This window comes from Syngnathus scovelli, chromosome 11, assembly GCF_024217435.2.
Source record: "Syngnathus scovelli strain Florida chromosome 11, RoL_Ssco_1.2, whole genome shotgun sequence".
Classification (NCBI taxonomy): Eukaryota; Metazoa; Chordata; class Actinopteri; order Syngnathiformes; family Syngnathidae; genus Syngnathus; species Syngnathus scovelli.
Window position 1 is genome coordinate 9,883,543 of NC_090857.1, and position 19,180 is coordinate 9,902,722.

Here is a 19,180-nt window from a genome sequence, read left to right on the forward strand (position 1 = left end):
AAAAAAAAAATACTAGGATTGTTTAGTTACGCACAAAAGTGGAATGATAAAATGGGGATTATTTTAATTGCTCTCAAAAGAATCGACTGCATGTGTGAGTCTGACGAACCACGCTGGGATGGGCGAGGGGGGGGGGGGGGATCTGCCAAATTTGATCTATTAAAGGCTTTGCTAAAATGTTACCCCATTAATTCTGACTGCGCTATGTAATAAGTGCAAAGAATGAATTGTTATATCCTGCAGAAGGCTTTAACTCAGTCCACAGGGGCAGCTGTGGAACTGTTGCAGAGTTACTCACACTTCCATCAAGTGGTGAAAATGTGAGGAGAGACTTGGATTCAAAAGCCATTGTTCTCATTTTCATCCAGGCGAAGAGTCCTAAATGAACATTCGTGATAGCCAAATGCTCAAAGGAGATTGACTCCAAATCAACGTTCCGGGTGCGCCTTTGACTTGATGACAAGTGTGCGCCCCGCCTGCACACTCACAGCCGAGCGGCTTGCTGTGAAAAGCTCGCTGTGATCTCTTGTTTGTTCAGAGATGAAGGCTATGGATATGACTGCACATACTTGACTGGCTGCGGGTCATCGGGTGGTCTCGCAGACTGCTGCCGCCGCCCGTGTTTATTCCGCAGAGAGAAAAGAAAACGAGTGGGGAAAGAGATATTGGGTGAAAGCAAAGAAATGGCAGATTAGAAGTGGATGACTAAACAGAGCAGGAAAGTGGTGTGTAAATTTAGGAGCGCGGATAATCGCAAGAGGTGACATGGTGATAATTGTACAAATAAGAATCATTTAATCAATGATGTGCCTCAGGGGTTGTCAAACTTTTTGGATCAAGGTACACCTTAAGCGCCATGACAAAGCGTGTACTAGAGATACTATGCAGATTGATTTTGAAATATAAGTGAATCGCCATTGTGCTGCTTTGTGTTCAATTAAACAGGTCCAGATTTCACACTATTAATTGAGGCCAGATAATTTCAGCATTGCTATTTTTTTTTGGTTTGGTGTTATAATCCTATGAAAGTTGGGAAACATTAGCATGCCTTTAAAGTAAAATAATCCATTCACAATGTTTCTAAAATTCTTTTATTAAAATCATTAAAAGTATTCAAATACTATACACAATACTAAGAGTTTTGTGTGAATGTGCATGTCTGTGCATGAGTAAAAAACTTAAAATAAACAGTGGGCATTATAAATGACAGCCATATATAACACTACATATACACAAACACAGTTCGACTTAAATAGGACTGGATCCCTCAGTTCCTCCTAAATTTGAATTATTCAGCTTATCAATGTCTTAAGGGGCAAGTATATGCTTCCAACTTTGAAGGAACAACTTGGGAAAGGCTCTTTTTTTTGTGCACCAGCGCAGAAAGCAACATCAATAAAGTTTGAAGAGTTTGAAGTGGAACATCTCTTCTGACAAACATTGCAACAGAAATCATTAGCCAAGTAGGCTCCTCTCTTGGATCCGTCAATGACCTCTGACCTCACTAATGTTCCCACAAAAGACAAAAAATAATGACTCGTTGACCCTAATACTTGCTTGGCTGTGTGGAAATCATTCAAGTAAAATTTATTTTGCTCAACAAAAAGCAGCACTGAAAAAATGGCTGGGGAGATTCTATTTGCAGGATGTATAGTGCAAGGTGAGAAGCGGCCAAAGTAATATCAAATTATAATAAAATGTGAAAAAAACAAAACATTAATACATGAAGATATTTATTCAATATTTGTGCCTCCGGCAGAAGAGTGGGCTTGTGACTGAGGGTCATGAAAAAAGTAAAAAAGTTCAGCATGTCCTGAGAATCAAACGAACTTTTGTTGTGTTTATTTTCAGATGAACCTTTGACACAACAATGGTTCTGTTGTATGAATTTTTAAACCTGCTCAGTCAACTTTTACTCCTCGCCACCAACAACACCCAAAAACTGTGGGACGGGATCAAGGCTCACCTGGCTCGAGCCTTTCTTAAATTGCTCTCCTTCCTGCTCATTCCGTTCCAAGTCCATCTCCTTGAGGGATCGCTCCCTGGAAGTTTCCCCTCCGGGATTTGCGTTCTCGCGGTCCTGGACGGATTCAGAGCGGGCCGAGGACACGGCCGGTGACGTCTCTCGGCTGTCTGACAAGAGAATCCCACTCCCTGAGCTGTATTCGCTGTTTGAGTCTGCACCTAGAAAGCGGCCATCAAAAAGAAGAGGAGGAGATGGGACAGATGGTGAGAGCACTTCTGTAAACAAGCATGAGGAAAGCAGGGCTTCTCAAATAATCGGAGAGATTCAGACCAAATCTGCCGGCTCCAATTTGAGCTGCATTGCACCTATATTAAAAACATTGATTGCAATTATGTACTATTCCACACTTGTTCGTGCAGCTGTAAATATAACTTCTGGCTAGATGACAACTGTATTTTATTGGCTGTGCACAACAATAATAAAGCGCATTCTCGACTCAAATCTTTTTTTTTTCCCTTTATGTCTCATTAAAATAGAAGAACTCGAGCTGGTGAAAATAATAAACTGTCAATAGTAAATTCACATTTTAGCATAAAAACAATCAAAAGTGCAGATGGATAAAATATTAGCATCACATTGAATAGAAACACAATATGAGATTAAAACCGATAGTTTGCGAGTTGCAATTTTATGAAAGTCATCATATTCAGGGTGTAAAGTGAGAATTTTAGTGAAATAAATTACCAGATAAAATCTAACGAATGATTTTAATCAATATTACTTGCATTAATTTAAAAAGTAATAATTGGGGAGGAAAATTCCGTTAATATCACAATTTGTAATGTTTAAAAAGTTATAATAATCCAAAGAGTCAACCAAATATTTACTGCCTTGAGCATTTTCTTCTAACTCTGGGCTGATAATAGATGCTCGCCTCATCACAACCCCCTGACCCCGGCCTTCGATTGTAATCTCCAAGAAAATTGTGTGCGGCACCATATTGGATGTGGCCTGGGTGACCAGTAGCAAATATGCTAATACTGGATACGGGGAGTTTTGAGCACAAGGCGGCTGTGGGGGTGTTGAACTTTTTCCAAACAAGATAATCACCAAAATAACAAAACTATTTTCATAAATTGTCCACAACTGAAAATATGCATTCCGAGGCAATATTATTCCTTTCACTGTGACATTTTCTATTGCCTCTTGGCATAACAAGGAAGGTCAATATTTGCATTTTTTTTTTTTTTTTTACACATTGAGACTTTCTACTTCACCAAATATCTTCTTTCCTTTCAAGAGAAGTTTATTTTATCAATACAACCTTGTTATCTTCTCAGATTTTCAATTTGCCCTTTGCAGGTTAATAGGATCAATTTTATACCTGCGTGTACCAGTCTGCTGCCCTTTTTGGCCTTTTGTGTAACAGTGAGTGTTCTCACAACACTTTTCTCAAATCGATATGTCCAACTAAGCAACAAGCCTGTCATTAGCGGATGACTCAATGAGGAATATAAACACACAGTATGAACGAACCTTTTGCGTAAACCTTTTGCCACCACTCTGTAAGGAAAATAATTATTTTTGAGTGAGGACTGAACTGAAAGGGGCAGATGATGTCCTCACACTTGTGCTGTACTTTTACAAACTTCTATTAAAAGAAACAATTATGCACATTTTCAGTTGATCCTTGGTCCCAGGGATTTGACTGTACTATTATTGAGTCGCTTCAAAATCCCGCCTGCAGGTCACTCTCTGTTTCATATCAACATTGTCCATGTAAATGGCGCTGGTGCATTGTTAAATGCCATCACATGACAGAGACTGTATAATATTAAAGCAGAGAGCATATAGCTTTGAAAATGCCTCCATATTGACAGAGAATATTAGACTAGGGCCAAACTGGAGTGAATTTAGGGAGGAAAAATAAAGTGCAAGAATGTTTCATATTTTTGGGTGTGGAAATTCAGTATTTTCTGAAGGCAGTTTTTCCAACTGTATCTGAGATGCGTAGTCAAGACGATTCGTAAGGTGCTGTCTAACAATACGAGAGGCTTTATTGCCCCCCGAGACAGAATTGGCATGTGGAGGCGGGGCAGAGTGTAGGCAGGTTGGACGGGTCAGTGGACCGGCCAAGTTTCCAGTGCGTGACTCGACTGAGTAGATCACGCAGCGTGACAGGAGCACGACTACCTGTCACATTATTATCCCGAGTCGTGGGGCCCAAACGTCACATCCACTCAGCGCACATCAGACATGAAGAACTGTGATTTTGTGAGGGCGGGACACTAACGGGCAACATCTAGTGCAGAAATGGTGTAAATGTGCAGCTTTGAATGCACCTCAAGTGGTTCATTTTGTAACTGACCATGATTTAAGAGCTCTGAAACAATGAGCAAATCTTGAAAGAATGTAATTTGGAGTGTTTTGCTTGATCTTGGTCTTTTATGTCCAGCAACATGTATTTGTCATAAAAGCTCAATTTGCCAGGCATAAAAATATTCAAACTGTGACTTAAAAATAGATTATTATTATTATTATAATTATCATTTCTATTTTTTTATTTTATTTCTTTAATTTAATTTAATTGACTTGTATTTTATTTTATTTTTATATACCTAAACTGTAATAAAGATTGTGCTGTTCCCGCCACACAGGCATCTTTTGCACATTGCATAATAGGATGAGCTACATACAAGCAGCCACTGTGGTAAACACTCCCTAAGAAAGAAATACGGTAAATCTCACGAGGATAAATTAGTGTCAAGTGGAATAGCGTTAAAAGACTGCCGCATCTTTTACAGTGAAAGCAACTTTTCCAGATGGCCTCCCGTCTTGCTGTTGACAGCACCAGGGTGAGTGGCACAACACGTTCATCGGCGGCTGCTGTGTTTGGTCTTTTCATTAACACCTAAAAAGGTGCAACTCACACACGCACACTGCTGTGCGCTCTTCATAAGCAAAATAGTCGCGTAAACAATGTCCAAAAGGTCATCTAGCACGACGGAATGTAATACTAATCATGTTAGAATGTAATATTTGTCATGTTTCACAGAGAAAAGAATGTATATTTGTGGAAAAACACATTCAAGTGTGACTGGAAATACCTGAAATTTCCGAGTCGGATTCTTCTTGTTCCGAAGAAAGCCTCCTTTCCGCTAGACGGGCTTCCGGAACGTAGAAGTCTCCCTGTCGAGCCAGCGGAGCCATGAAGTGGATCAGATCCTCACTGTAGATCTCGAGGAAAGGATGTGCACAAAGTTTTCTATCCTGGAACAATATTACAATAAAGTTTGTGAACTCAGCAGGTACAATGTAAGTCAACAACTTTTTTTTTCTTTTTCTAAACCATTGGATGTCATCACACTACTCCAAGGCACAATTAATGCTATCCGTGGCAGGTTTCTCGAAACAAGATCTTTTTCTGAAGTGTGAGCATGCAAAACTGTTAATCCAACTCAGAAGGTGTCGGAATGAGTTTCTATATAACAACTGTACACAAGAGCAGACATGTCTATAATATAACAATATTGGCGTCAATCAAGCAGAGGCTCACATAACGAACACCACTTGACGTCTGACTGCTCATTAACCTTTCATATGCCGCATTTTTGTTATTTCCATACTTTTGGCGTAAGCTAAACATCTGACAGGGTGCAGCTGGATAACATATGAAAGAAGATTTGAAGGTCAACATGCTCTAATGAAAATGTGGTCGGAAATCTTGCAAAACACACAATTTTTCTTTATTAACATTTAACATTAACATTTATTAATGACCACTAAATTATTTTTGCTTTCTATAGTTGTGTATGAATATTTACAAAATTCAATTTTTATTGTTCATTAGTTAACTTTAGTGCTTACTATTAAAATTTGATCACGTTATGCATAAAAACTTGGAATGGAAATATTGTAATCCAAACTCGGAGGCATGAACATTTTTGAAATTAAGAGCTAGCTGTTGCGTAATTAATACTATGAAGGGCAACGAGTTTGGCACACAGTTTTGAAGTAACCAAATTGCTTAAATTAGTATGTTTAATTATGTGTTAATATGAATTTATTCTTCTATTTAGTCAAAAATATGATAATGACAACCCTTTATTGTTGCACTTTTGTTCAAATCTCAAATATGGGCTTCCCTGCCATCGTCAGTTCTTCAGCATAAGTATTTGGAGGCATCAATAATTTTGCATGCCTTTTCAAGACATTCAACATTTGATATTCTTCGACAGCTTCTTGACAGAAACTGAGAGGGAAAAAAATGATCCTTTCAGATAGTCCACTTTGAATAAAGTGAAGACAGTAAGCTTTTTCAAGAGTGGGACTCACAATCACACACTTGTGCACACCAAATAGTCTTACATCTGAATTCTTTTCCATCCCATCGTCGTTATCACCATCTGTCTCAGCGGTGACATGCCTCGCTCTACCATATGCAGCAACATCCATTTCACTGATTTCAACGTCAATTATCAATCCACTCCCCCCCAGAGGCTTGTGTATCCACATCATGTGTTGCATAATGCATACGGATGCGCTACCTGACAGACACAAGCCATCAGAAATTGTCAAATCTAAAATAAAAAGAATGCATTAATGCAGCGGGTCCCATTTTCATTCGTTATTTCTTTTCTTCTAAATAATGGAAGGTCGGAGGATTTGACGCAACACAAATGGAAGCGGCGCTTCGGAGTTCAAATGAACTGACAAGTAGTAATATTTAAGAGAAGACCGCATTCTATTAAAAGACTTAAATCGTCACCAATCAACCTCTTTGCAAATGCGTCAATCGTTTTTACTTTTAAAGTTCAGGCTGAGAGCTTTGAGACCCATTTACAAAATAAAAAAAGTTTGCATTGCGAGCGAGTCTGCTTTGTAAAGCAGTCAAGTTGTTTTCATTTTGGATACATGAATTATTTAAGTATGCTTTCATTATTAGTTGTAGATTTGTTTAGCATTTTATGCATTTCAATTTAATGGTGTTCCTTCAATAACAAAACCAGCTATATAATTTGACTTTTAATCAAAATAGCTTTGGTAAAGATTACATTTGACTATTTTCAGCAGCTGATGAATGTGACTGAGCAGGGGTGTATTAATAGAAACGCTAAGGTTTTGGTGCGATGAACCAAAAATAAATTGGAGTGCCCTTGTTTGTTGTCCTGACAGAACGTGGCACCCAGTTCAACGTCATATTTCATGTGTTTTGAATCATTTTTGGAACACAGTGGTGATCAATGGAAATATGAACATCAAGCAGGAAACTGTTTTTTTTTTGTTACATCAAATCATTTTGTCGCTTTTTATATTTGGAGGAAACTGTGAAAATTTATATTAGCTACAAAGTCTACTCACCACTATTTGCAGATTAAAAATGAAGACCTAAACCTAAAAAAGAAATAGTTTAATAGTTTCAAACACTATTCATCATCAAAAGAAGATCATAGTACGATTACGCATGGTGGTGGCAGCATAATGCTTTAGGGCTTTTTTTTTTTTTTTTTACCTGAACCAAAGACCTTGGCCAAGGTCGAGGGAATTATGAAAAGCTCTAAATAACTTCTTATTTTAGTATAAAATCTTTTTCTGGTAGAAAAAAAAAGGCTGCAGGCTGTGCTGACCTTCAATTCTGAACACAACAGTCGAGCTATATGAGGGTGTGTACACTTGTGCAAGAAAAATTATTACAGCTGTTTATATTTACCCTACATTCCCTCTTGAAGATTTTTTTTTTTTTAGTTGATGGCAGAAAAAGACTTGAAAGAAATTGTCTTGGTATTATCATTTTATACTGCAGAAAAAGTGATTTTGACACAGGTGTAGTTAAAAAAACTGTATATTGAAGACCTGTGAAAGCCTGAGCTAAAAATACTTCATTTAGAACTTCTTGTTGATCCTCTGAATTCAACTGTTTGGAAATAACAACAGTGACAATGATTGCTTACCATCATCATCATCATCTGTGAAGGCCTAATCCTTGGAGCCTTGCTGCTCCATTTCTATGCCACCTATGCCAGTGGAGGCTGAGGCCAAAGGGGCAAAGGCCAAATAATAAGACCTGCAGTCGAATCCCTGACACACACACACACACATCGCATTGTATGCTTGTATAATTGGGCGAGGGATTGTGGATAGTCTGCTATTGATTTTTGTTGTATTTTCTCCATACACTGCAGAATCAGGACCACTGGGACCAGTGCAAGCACTTAAAGGCGGTAAAGACTATCAGGGTCAAGGGAAGGTCATTTATTATTCCCACATAGGATTTACAGTATTAGAACAGATTGTCATTTTCTAAAGTGTGAAAAGTGTTAAACTGCATATGAGAAATCACCCAGTCCAACGAGACACATGAGAATATCCATCTCTGCTGTGTACAAGTGTATCATTTTTCAATCTATCAACGCTTCAGTTGTAATGAACAAATTTGTCATGGTGCAAAAAATAACTATTTTTTTTTGTAACCCAGCATCTTTTTTTTGTGCAAGACTCCACGAATTAAACGTTGCTTATTTACAGTCGATCTGCAGCAGATCCTCAGGGACCTGCTGACCGTTAGACGGTCAACAAGAGGAAGAGGATGTGCAAGTGTTTTCTCTTTCAGGTCCCTCGCCCGGGGGGACTACATCTGCTTGGGATCCTACAGTGAGTGCGTCACACACCCTTGGATAAATAAATGAAACACTGCAGTGTATTTTTAGGGCTCTAAAACAAGATAATTCTGATCTCCCTTGGTAAAACATGGCTACGTATACACTTAACCTTTACCGTACATTATGACAGTTCTTTTACTAGAAAGACAAGTAAATGTATAATCCAGGTATTAAACTAAAGGAAGAAAGCGTGTTGTCACATCCTATAGCTTAGATTGATAGTGACTTGGATGGTCATCCACTGTATGAATATAAGATTAGAAGCACTATTTAGTAAAATGTCACGATCCTCTACAGTGCTGACTTGAGTAACCCAAATCATCCTACCCCATTGCAATGAATAGAAATGCAATTAATCCGTTACTACAATCTTTGGAGGTTGATATTTTCTTTATGTACATGTCCATAGAAATGCAAATACAAAGTAGAAAGATTCTGTAGTTTCTCTCATCCAAGAGATGAGACTATCTTTGATTCCTATGGTCTACATTTCATCCAAAAGCCCTAAAGGTGCATAAGTCAATTCTGAAGACATAATGAGTGACAACGCCAGAACGAACAGTGTCACTCAAGCAGCAATTTTCACTTCAGTGATGTGTTCAGCCATGACAATATGAAAAAGGACAGCCTGAAAGTCAGTGACCTGAATAAAGCAGTTAATTCCTTAAAGCCTCGTTTTTATCTAACCATTTTCTTAAAGTCCCCCCTTCTCCCCCCCAAAGTCCCAGACCCCTTCACCTATCACCAGCACTTATATTTCATTGTTTGAAAATTGCCTTTTCAAATGCTATTCACAAAATCCCTAGCCCCACACAGTAAAAACCAAAATCTAATGTACGATAGCATCTTTTAAAAGCGCTTTTAAAAACATATTTGACTTGACTAATAATAACAAACCCTCTTAAATTGCAATCATACGCCACATACAACATGATCTTAATTCAGAGCGACAGGCTAAGTTTGAATCGGATCAATCAAATGCAGATGTGACATTTAACACCAACAGTAGAATCCCAGACGCCTGGAGATAAAAGTCATGTTTGAACGGGCAAACTCTGTAGAGTCTCCGATGGGAAACGTTCGCTCGCATGCACGTGATGCAACACTCGCTATAAAAGAGTGAACGCTAATTTCTTGACGTAAAAATATGAAACCTGAGGAAATTACGGCAATACCGGAGGGCAGGAATGCGGAATTGTTCATTTTAAATCGGTCAAAAATGTTCATTTTTTGATTCATAATCAACTTAAACTTTTTTTTTTTTCACCAGAAAATCAGCTGGACACTTCATACACACGCTGGAAAATGAATTTTGGCGTATTGCTTTAAAAGTGTTTCGAAATACACTCACATAGGCATCACATCTTTGTCCAGAGGACAAAACCCCGTGACCTTCTCTTGACCTTTCCGAATTTACATCATAGCCAAATGTCGGCATGTTTCATAAGCCCCGAGGACAAGCAGATGTGCCGTGGTTTGCACTACTCTGGTCCACCATAGTGGCAAGACTAACAGAAAATTGCAAGAGGCAGCATTTTGTGAAGGTTCATGAGCATGTTGCCATGTGTGCGGCTTGCTAAAAATAAGCACATGATCGAGGAACAAAGGTAAACTTGCTTTATATTCAGCACAGAGGCTCAGTGGTGGCAATCAACTTTAGTGCCCTCAAGCAAACAAATGTTCCATAGTCTGTCTTTCTCAAACCTTTAGATCTGCGTGAATGTCAGCAATATTATCATCCCATTCCAGTCCTCACTACAGGTCCGAAAGCCCGGCCGGCTACCGCGCACCAATCAAATCTCAAGATGTTGCCGCATCTGTGATGAAGCTCACCACTTGAGGGCCAAGGCACAGAAGAAAGACTGATCGATGGTCTGACTAGGCAAATATCAGGCCTGACCACAGGGCAGCAAAACAAAGTGTCAGCGACAGCGAGAAATCATCCTGCCGTGGAAAGCTAGATCTGCTAAATGCTGATGAGCTGCTTTGAAAAGGTCTCACCATTGGGGATAGTCAATGTGTCGCGCATGCTTTATTCAAGAGAAACCAGCTCAAGAAGGACGGTGTTGTTTAATATCGTACCTGAAGCTATGGGGGAAGACTGCAAAGCGTGAAAGTTTGTTTTTGGGAATGGCAAAAAGTCTGACGGACATTTGAACATTTTGGGTTTAGTTCCCCATGAAATGGAGTCAGCAGGCCGATGCCATGTTTTAAAGTGTCTCCGATTAGCCCAAATAATGTTAATCTGTTTTACTGTGCTTGTTCTAACTTTTGTAGACACGTCTCACAGCACAAACTATAATCCTCAAACAGCCTCCATAACTCCGTCTCATCGCAACATAGAAGTTTAAACAAACATTTTGATGGTTTTGTTTCATTGAAAGGAAACAATTGCATTCCAAAAGGACCTATTTCGAAACACCTCAAAATACTCGCCGGGTGTGTGGGAGAAGTGTCAAGGTGCATTCAGGGTGATGCAACAGAATCAAACATTGGGTATTGCAAGAACTGAATTTCAATGCATATTTCCCTCACAAAATTGACATGTGCCGCCGTTTCAAAAAATGTTCAGAAGGCTTTGAGACCTCATTATTATGTCCCCGGTGAACTTCAAGTTAGGAAAACTGAGCTGTATTTCAATAACAAAACATCACGGTGCCGTTCCACTGGAGACTCCAAATGTGCAGTACAGTTAAAGAAGAAAGTGGTGAAAATCCTTCAAGACTGTAACATCACTAGAGCTCAAGCATTTGTATTTTCTAATCAGAATTGACTCGTGTTATACTGATAAATAAATAAAAAAAGATGCACGGAGAAACTACAACCTATATTTAGTAGAAATGTCATTTGTAAAATCACTTGCATGACTTTACCCAAATTTTATATAATATTATGATGGCTAATGTTCAATCCCTGCAACAAGTGAATTTCCATAATTTCTTATACGGGAATTTAGTTTTACAAATCACAGATTGTGTCACTGAGCATCACTGGGGCTACTCCAGCCAGTAAATGAGTCACGCACAAAATCTAAGATAAACTCAAACAGACAGCTGAGCTACGTGAGGGGAGGCAAAGATAAAACCGGGATGTAATTAAGTGAAGAAGAAGACCGATGGCCAGTTAGATCATTGACTGTGTACGTTGACCTCTTAGACCGTCTAAGTGCCACTGGAGGGCGTCCAAACAGATGGCAGAGGCAGCCAGACAGGATCCGGGCCAGCGTTTCTCCGACAGAAGCGGTGCTACTCAAGACAACCTGTGGTGCTGCCACCTGTTTCCAGCACACTGCAAAATTAAACAATCGCTAGATTGGCCACACAAGTCGGCACATGCCGATGATTCATTGACACGAAATCTCTCAAACATCGCCTAGTAAGGCCCCTTCATGGTAAGAATGTTCACCGCTGGCTGACTCAGGTTGCTATGCTACCTAAATAATAACTTCAAAACTCCTGGAGCTGCTGTAAAAAAGAAAATTCAAATATCAAATGAAATGCCAACAATGCATATGCATTCATATTAGTACAATCTCTTCTAAAATTGCTAAGAATACTGGTATTTTGAGCAAACTACGGCATACTCTGGACAGAAAAACAACTCTGATGCTCTATTACTCCCTAATCTACCCATATATCAATTATTGCAACGTAATTTGGGCCAGCACTCATCCTACCAAGTTGAATCGCATCTATTGTCTACAAAAGCGTTGTGTCCGAATCATTCTACACGCTAACTACCTTGCTCATTCACTCCCGCGATTCCAGGAACTATCAATTCTCCGCATATACCAGGTAAACTTTCTCCACACAGCTCAGTTTGTCTTCAAAGCAACCCACAATCAGTTTAGCTTTTACAGGAGAAGGGAAGACTATCACTGTCATAACACCAGAAATAAAGCTAGACTTGAGTTGCCCCCCATATGAACTTCCCTGTCCAAATTTAGTCTTCATTTCAGGGGTGCCATAGTATTTAATCAACTTCCTATCCATTTCTTTGACCTTTCGTCCTTCATGTTTAAAACCGCTGTTAAACAACACATATTCACAAATCACATATGCACTATGAACTATAGTAGTATTACCTGAGTTAGGGTGCTTGTTACCTTGGCTACTGTTATTATCTTGCCTTGATGATGCTATTATTTGTTTACTAAGGATTTATTACCATTATTTGTTTTTTAAGTTATTATTACCATCCCTTTGTAATTACACTGATTTTAATTCTCTAATTGATTGATTAGATATTTTTTTTATAAAAATGTCTTTAATTTTAACTTGAAGTCTGAGGGAGACACCTTATAAGCCCGTCAGGGTTTCTAGTCTTCCTTGCGCATGACTATTTTCTTTGAATTATTATTTTTTTCTTCATGTGACATTTGTGTTATTTTGTGTGTGCTAAATAAAAATAAATAAATAAATGCAACCATTCAGTGTAATACGTACTGAGAAGTTAATTTCCCCTGTTTGACTTCATCCTTAGCAATGATTAATTTTGCCCCCCAACACACACAAACACACTTGTTTTATTTCTTTAGTCCACACCGCTAAAATGAGCCTGTGACTCATTGTGTTTATTTTATTTTTTTATTTCACCTCCTCCAGCCAGGTTTTTTGTTTTTTACTGTTTTAGTTTCAGCGTCTTTGAGTATCCAGAAAATAATTTTATAAATAACATGCTGTACTTTGATTACAGCTTTTAAATTAGCGTTGATGTTCCGATAAAGATCGTTAATCCATAATTGTGTAATGAACTTAATTCAATTCAATTACACACTTTTTTTTCTACAAATATATCAAGGTAAATATGAACTCAACAAACATCCAGCACCCCAAACCCACTCAGTGATCTACTTTGTTTACTCCAATTCATATCGGAAAACAATATTCTTGCAGCTTGTACTTGAGGGCTGCAGCATAAATATTGGGAGATAAGTAGTAGACTTTTCTGACTTTCACAAATCTGTGTTGTGATTGTAGAGACCAGTTGTGATAACTTTACAGTCTCAAGGAAGCTAGAGGGTACAGGGAAAGATTGAATAATCTCACATTCCACTTGAACTCAAGTTTGGCAATGTTGCAAATAATTTTTGATTCAACAGAATGACTTGCATTTTTTTTTTCGTGGAACTTTTTCCCAACCGCACACTCATATTCAGGATCACATTTTGTTGAGCAAGCCTGAGGTTACAGCAATATTTCTGAAACCACAGAAGGCGGACTGAGTTACGGATGGGTGTAAAAAGCAAAATACCTTGATGTAGCTTTCTAGCCGTGGATAGACTCTTTTTACTCCCAGGAGGATGGAGAAAATGGTCCTGTGGGGGAATGAGGTAGTGACCACGTGTGTGACTTCAGGAAAGGAGAAAACTTTAAAGCCACATGTCTCGTAGCGCTTCAGAAGCTCTTTGTCGGCCTTGTTCTCCCCTTCGCTGACAATACTGCCGATAGCACAGCGGCACTGAGGTCCGGGCACCTTTGAATAAAAGAAAGATACGCAAAGGATCATTGAAAGAGAATATGCACAGGCAGCGTATATTTTGAGAGGAGTTGCTTTGCTGACAATAAAAGTATTTTAGATGAATTTTTAAGAGAAAACATGCTCATTAATCCGAGCTCTAATTGCAGTATTTGACGTTCTGAATCTTCGGAGCATCCTGGTGGCAATTAAATAGAGGATGGAGAAGGGGGAAAAAAAAAGATGCTCTAAACAAATGAACCCACTTGGGACATCCAAGCATGCCGAGAGAATAAAAAAATGATAACCCATCACATTTATGTTCTTTATCCACTGCCATCATGTGAATTTTCAACAGTGCTGAGAAGAAATGTTCTGTACATGTTGCATTGCCATACAGGAGATATAAATAGTGATAATTTAACAGAACAAGAACAGTTTTGGAGCAGCAGCTATCAAATATTTCTGGAATCAATTATTTGACTGATTATCACAACGATGAATTGAGTGACCAGATAATAATTTATTTTGCATCTTTAAATATGTGCTGGGTCATCATCTTCACATTCCGCAGTATACTATCTGTAACTTTGAGTGTGTGTGGCTTGAAAAGTAAAGTCTAGCCTGCTAAGTGACGTGGGATTCACTGAGTAAAAGTGTAGAGTTAGCTGTTGTGACCTCGTGCTAGCTAATCGTTAGCAAGTGTGGTGTGGCTTTTTAGTGGAAACATCCAAATTGAAAAATTGTGGAGGAGCTGTAAGCATTTAAGGTGTGTCAATAAATCTCAATTGAATGAGGGATGATGCAACATCTAATCATTGTTCCGAATCAATACAAGCGATTGTATGTCGCAAGACGCAAGAGGTTCTTCCTAAACTTAGGAGTGATGTGTCACATTGTGAAATATTGAGATTGGTTGTATCAATGTGCTCCATATTCTGCTCACAAATGATCCGACCCTGCACGCACATTCTTGACATTGTGGATGGATCTTTTGGGAATTCACAATGGGAGCTCCCAGCCAACTTTTTTTTATCGATAACCGCGTGACTACATGCAGAGAATCCAGAAAAAACAAAAGCCTCTTGTTTTGCTTCTCTGCATGTACTGCACCTAAACCAAAGACCATATGTGTGGATTTAGCCAGGTTACAAATGGAATTCTGCTTAATACACTGTGTAAAAACATATCAAATAGATTGTATTTAAATAATAATATTTTAGTGGTACTTTTATATGACAGCCAGGGAAATTGACTTCCCCAGTAGACATTTTATTTGCTTTGTTATGGGACATTTCAATCTTTGCTAAGTTTTCTAAAGATAAAAAAGAAAACACTGGCTACAAAAAATGTATTACGTTACTAATCCCAAACTACAAATATTGTCACAATATTATATTGAAACAATATTCCCCCTGCCTATAATATATCATGTTTGGCAGGTAACAGTTGTGTTGATTTGTTTGAGGTATTTTACCCCGAGGCAGAGCCTTCTTTTTAACCTACAAGAATTTGCACAAAAAAAAAAGGCATGCATGCTATGTTGATGAAAATCTGATACTACCTTGCCTTGTGATCAATTACAGATTTATACAAATGTATTCACAGTCAAAATTATTTAACTTTATCCACAAGGTCCCCTGCATTTCAGAAGATGCAAATAGTTGGATTCCGCAATTTTATTGAAATTTAAAGACATTATTGTAAGTCACATTTTTACTTTTTCTCCTGAAGTAAGTATGAATAATTACGGCGCAATCACATTAAAGTGAGTTACAATTAAGACCGGTTGGGGGTACCCGGCCTCTGTCCTAAAAGTCAGCTGGGACCCTGAACAAGATAAAACGACAATGGATAAAACTTACTATTGTTCTGCTCACACACCAAAAAAAATCAACAGAGGACAAATTACTATTAATCCGATGTATTCCAGTGGGATGGAATTAAATTTTTAGGTTGAGTGAGGCAATAGAAGGGAGGGAAAAAAACATCCAACTATTCACTGGCATATAAAGAAGTTTCACATGGACTTTCTGTCATGGAAAGCATTAGCGAGATTGTCGACTATTTCATCAGCCTTCACAACGGATGCCAGCTGCGCTAATTCTCATCCCCCAACCAACTCGTCCTTCTCAACTTCCATCATGACCTCGGCGTGGCTTGCTGAAACTTTCAAACTTGTTGTCTCACCGACAGCGATTTTAATGAAGGGACTGTATGTCAGAATTGTGGCCTAGACTGCTTATGAAAACGTGGATAGGATGTAAACATCTTCGCAGAGGATGAAGTAAGCCAGAGGCCACATTGGGTCAGGGAAACACCGCATGAAGAGTTGTCAAGGAGGAGGAATTCTTGAGCAAAGCCTGGAATATGTGAGTGCTTTTTTTTAGGGAACAAAAAGAGCCACTCCAGCCCTGCATCCATGGCAACCATCACAGGACCAACTTAAGTCCTTGCTGAGGTCCTTAGTTTCCCCAGAGGAAATCATTAACAGTGGTAAACGTGAGAAAGAGGAAAAAGCAGAACAAGTCGGGATGAGAGCAGTCATGCAGACACTACTTCTCTGTCAGCTGCACCTTTTGAAAAAAAAATCTTCTCACCGCAAACATCAATAGCAAGTGTCTCCCTGGTTAGACATTAAATAGGAGTCCTCCTATTTGAGAGCACTCTCTGAGGTTCCTGTCTGGGACTGAAAGCATCCAGCGGCTTGGACACTAATGAGCTGAGATCATTATACCAATTATTTGAACTTGAATCAGGAGTTGGCTGAGACTGTGCACTGCCAGCACCCAGTGCTACCCTAATTGTCAGCTTTTGAAAAGAAGATTTAAGACGGAGAGAGGAGGATTCTGTCTGAGCCCTTTTAAAGCTGCCGCAACTATTAAAAGACAACTCAGATCATATAATGTAGTAGGCAACAATGACATGATGAGCAATTACAATGACAACAAAACGTCTTTTTTAAATCCAATTAATCAACAAAATAATTGACAGATTAATTGCTCATAAAATAATCATTAATTGGAATCCTAAATTAAATTCTGTATAGACATTTAAACGACACAGATATTGTCACAATCATTCTGGTGTACACACCCTGACCACTAGAGGGCAGTATAAGACACACATGGAGACTCAGCTCCTCTTTCGCCTTATGAGTACCATAGTAATATTAGTCTTTCTTCATCTTCACAGAGGATAAAAAATAAATGCCTGTGGTATTATTTGCATAGATGCATTACTCAGTTTGTGTTCTGATATGCGATGCTTAAAGGGTTATTTTACAGACAAAATATGTAATTCTGTTTCTTTTGTAGGCCGATTGACAGTAGTCTTCAAATAAATGTGGAAACAGTCTTGTAAAATGTTGATCTTTACATCAGGATGGAACATCCTTGACATTAATATTCAGAATCTGTCTGCCATTTACCATTACAAGGTAAGGGTGTTTCTACATTTTTAATTCTGTTTGGATTAAGCCTACTGAAAAATATAGAACGTCTAGTGGACTGAGGTGGAAAGACGCACCGCATGAGTTGGAAGACTGCAGAGCGTGTGCAAGATAAAGTATGAGGAGTGGTTACAGATATTATTGCCTGCTGTGGACAGCCTCCAATATGTTTGGATAAGCTCTCATGAACAGAAGGTAGGAAAACATCTCAAACAATTCCACCCCACTGAATTTTAGATGCAGTGATCTAGGCGAAGGAAGGCCTACTTGTTTACGACACATGCAAAATTATCATTTGGATGCTTCAGACAACCTCTTTTGGGAGCAACGGAAAGTACCGAGTGACCTGACATAGTTTTAAAATGTCTCTTGCGTTGTAGTTCATAATATTCCTAATTATAATAATGACATTGCTTTAGGCAGCACAACAAAACATGAACAAACGGAAAATCATGAGTGAGGGTCATTATTAATGTTGATTGTCTCTTCAGCAATCTTAATGCATACTGAGGTTTAACCCCATGCCCAGACAGCCTAAACTGCAGCATATATTTGGTTAGAATCTGAAAACACCCTGTACAGATATGCTTCAGCAAAACTCAAATAAAAGCACAATGAGTCACCCATTCTCAAACTGTTAATCCAGTTTATTATGTCTAGATATGTTTTTCATACTAATTTTGTCATGCACCAACTCCAATATATTGTGGTTATGTAAAAAATACTGTAGTTGAAAAGTATTGTAATGTTCAGTATATCTAGAGAAGTATGTTGACGCCATCTACCGACCAAATCCACGCATTGTCTCTCTTTTTATCACTGAACTGTAACATGAGGTTAAGTGAAGTGCTGCAAAGTTGTACAAATATGCATCTTTTCCCCCCCTCATAGCTGGTGCGTGTTTTGCTTACCTTTTTGGGATCATCATAGAATATTCCGATACAAGAAAGTTTAGGCCCGATACTGTTGGCTTCTTGAAACTGTTTTGCACATTTTTTATACGATCCTTCCTTAAACTTGTAGACGAACGTCACCTTTTTTATAGGAGGAGACCCGGTAAAGATGATAATATCCGACAGGAGTCCGGAGTATAAAAAGTAACCTGCTAATAACAAAAGAGTGACGAACAGGCTAACAGCTACACACAGATCCATCCACTCTAACATAATGACAGGCAGGAATAATCTTTTACTGGCTTTTAAAATCGACTGTTTTGGATCGTTGTATATTGGCAACTGGATCAACGCAGGGATTTTCATTCATCCTTTGCGGACTGCATTCATGATGCATAGCGATCGAACAAACCACCCACCTGGTTGCACGATGAATGAAACTTCCTGGAATGTACCATTAAAGCTAAGAGGGGCCAGAGGAATAGTTTTAAATACACTAGTTATTGACGAAAGCAAAACTATATTCCCTCCAAATGAACTTCTTACTTATTGTTTTTTAAGTGAAAGTTAAAAATTAACTTTAATGGTGCAACAGAGCCAGAAAGTATAAACGAGATAAACGATAACTGGTGTATTTCCTTGTTTGGCAAATCACTGTGCAAATAAACATTAAGAGGGCTGGACTAAAATTGCCAGCTTTACATAGCTTCACAGAAAATTAAATAATAGAAGTAATAAATGCTCCTTTGAAAAA

At 38.5% G+C, this 19,180-nt stretch overlaps 1 protein-coding gene across 2 annotated transcripts; it reads right to left on the reverse strand.

Moving 5' to 3' along the window:
* Positions 1-1,075: 1,075 nt before the first annotated feature.
* On the reverse strand, positions 1,076-19,150 carry LOC125977333 (testis-expressed protein 264). Of its 2 annotated transcripts, none has more exons than XM_049733694.2 (4): positions 18,846-19,150; positions 13,879-14,100; positions 5,074-5,236; positions 1,076-2,184 (listed from the first exon to the last, which is right to left on the reverse strand). In XM_049733694.2, exons 1-4 carry the CDS (start codon positions 18,882-18,884, stop codon positions 1,913-1,915), a joined length of 696 nt encoding a protein of 231 aa, XP_049589651.1. In that variant the 5' UTR covers positions 18,885-19,150; the 3' UTR covers positions 1,076-1,912. The 2 variants fall into 2 exon arrangements, with proteins under 2 accessions (XP_049589651.1, XP_049589650.1); XM_049733693.2 differs by having other exon boundaries at positions 18,445-19,150.
* Between the last annotated feature and the right edge of the window lie 30 nt (positions 19,151-19,180).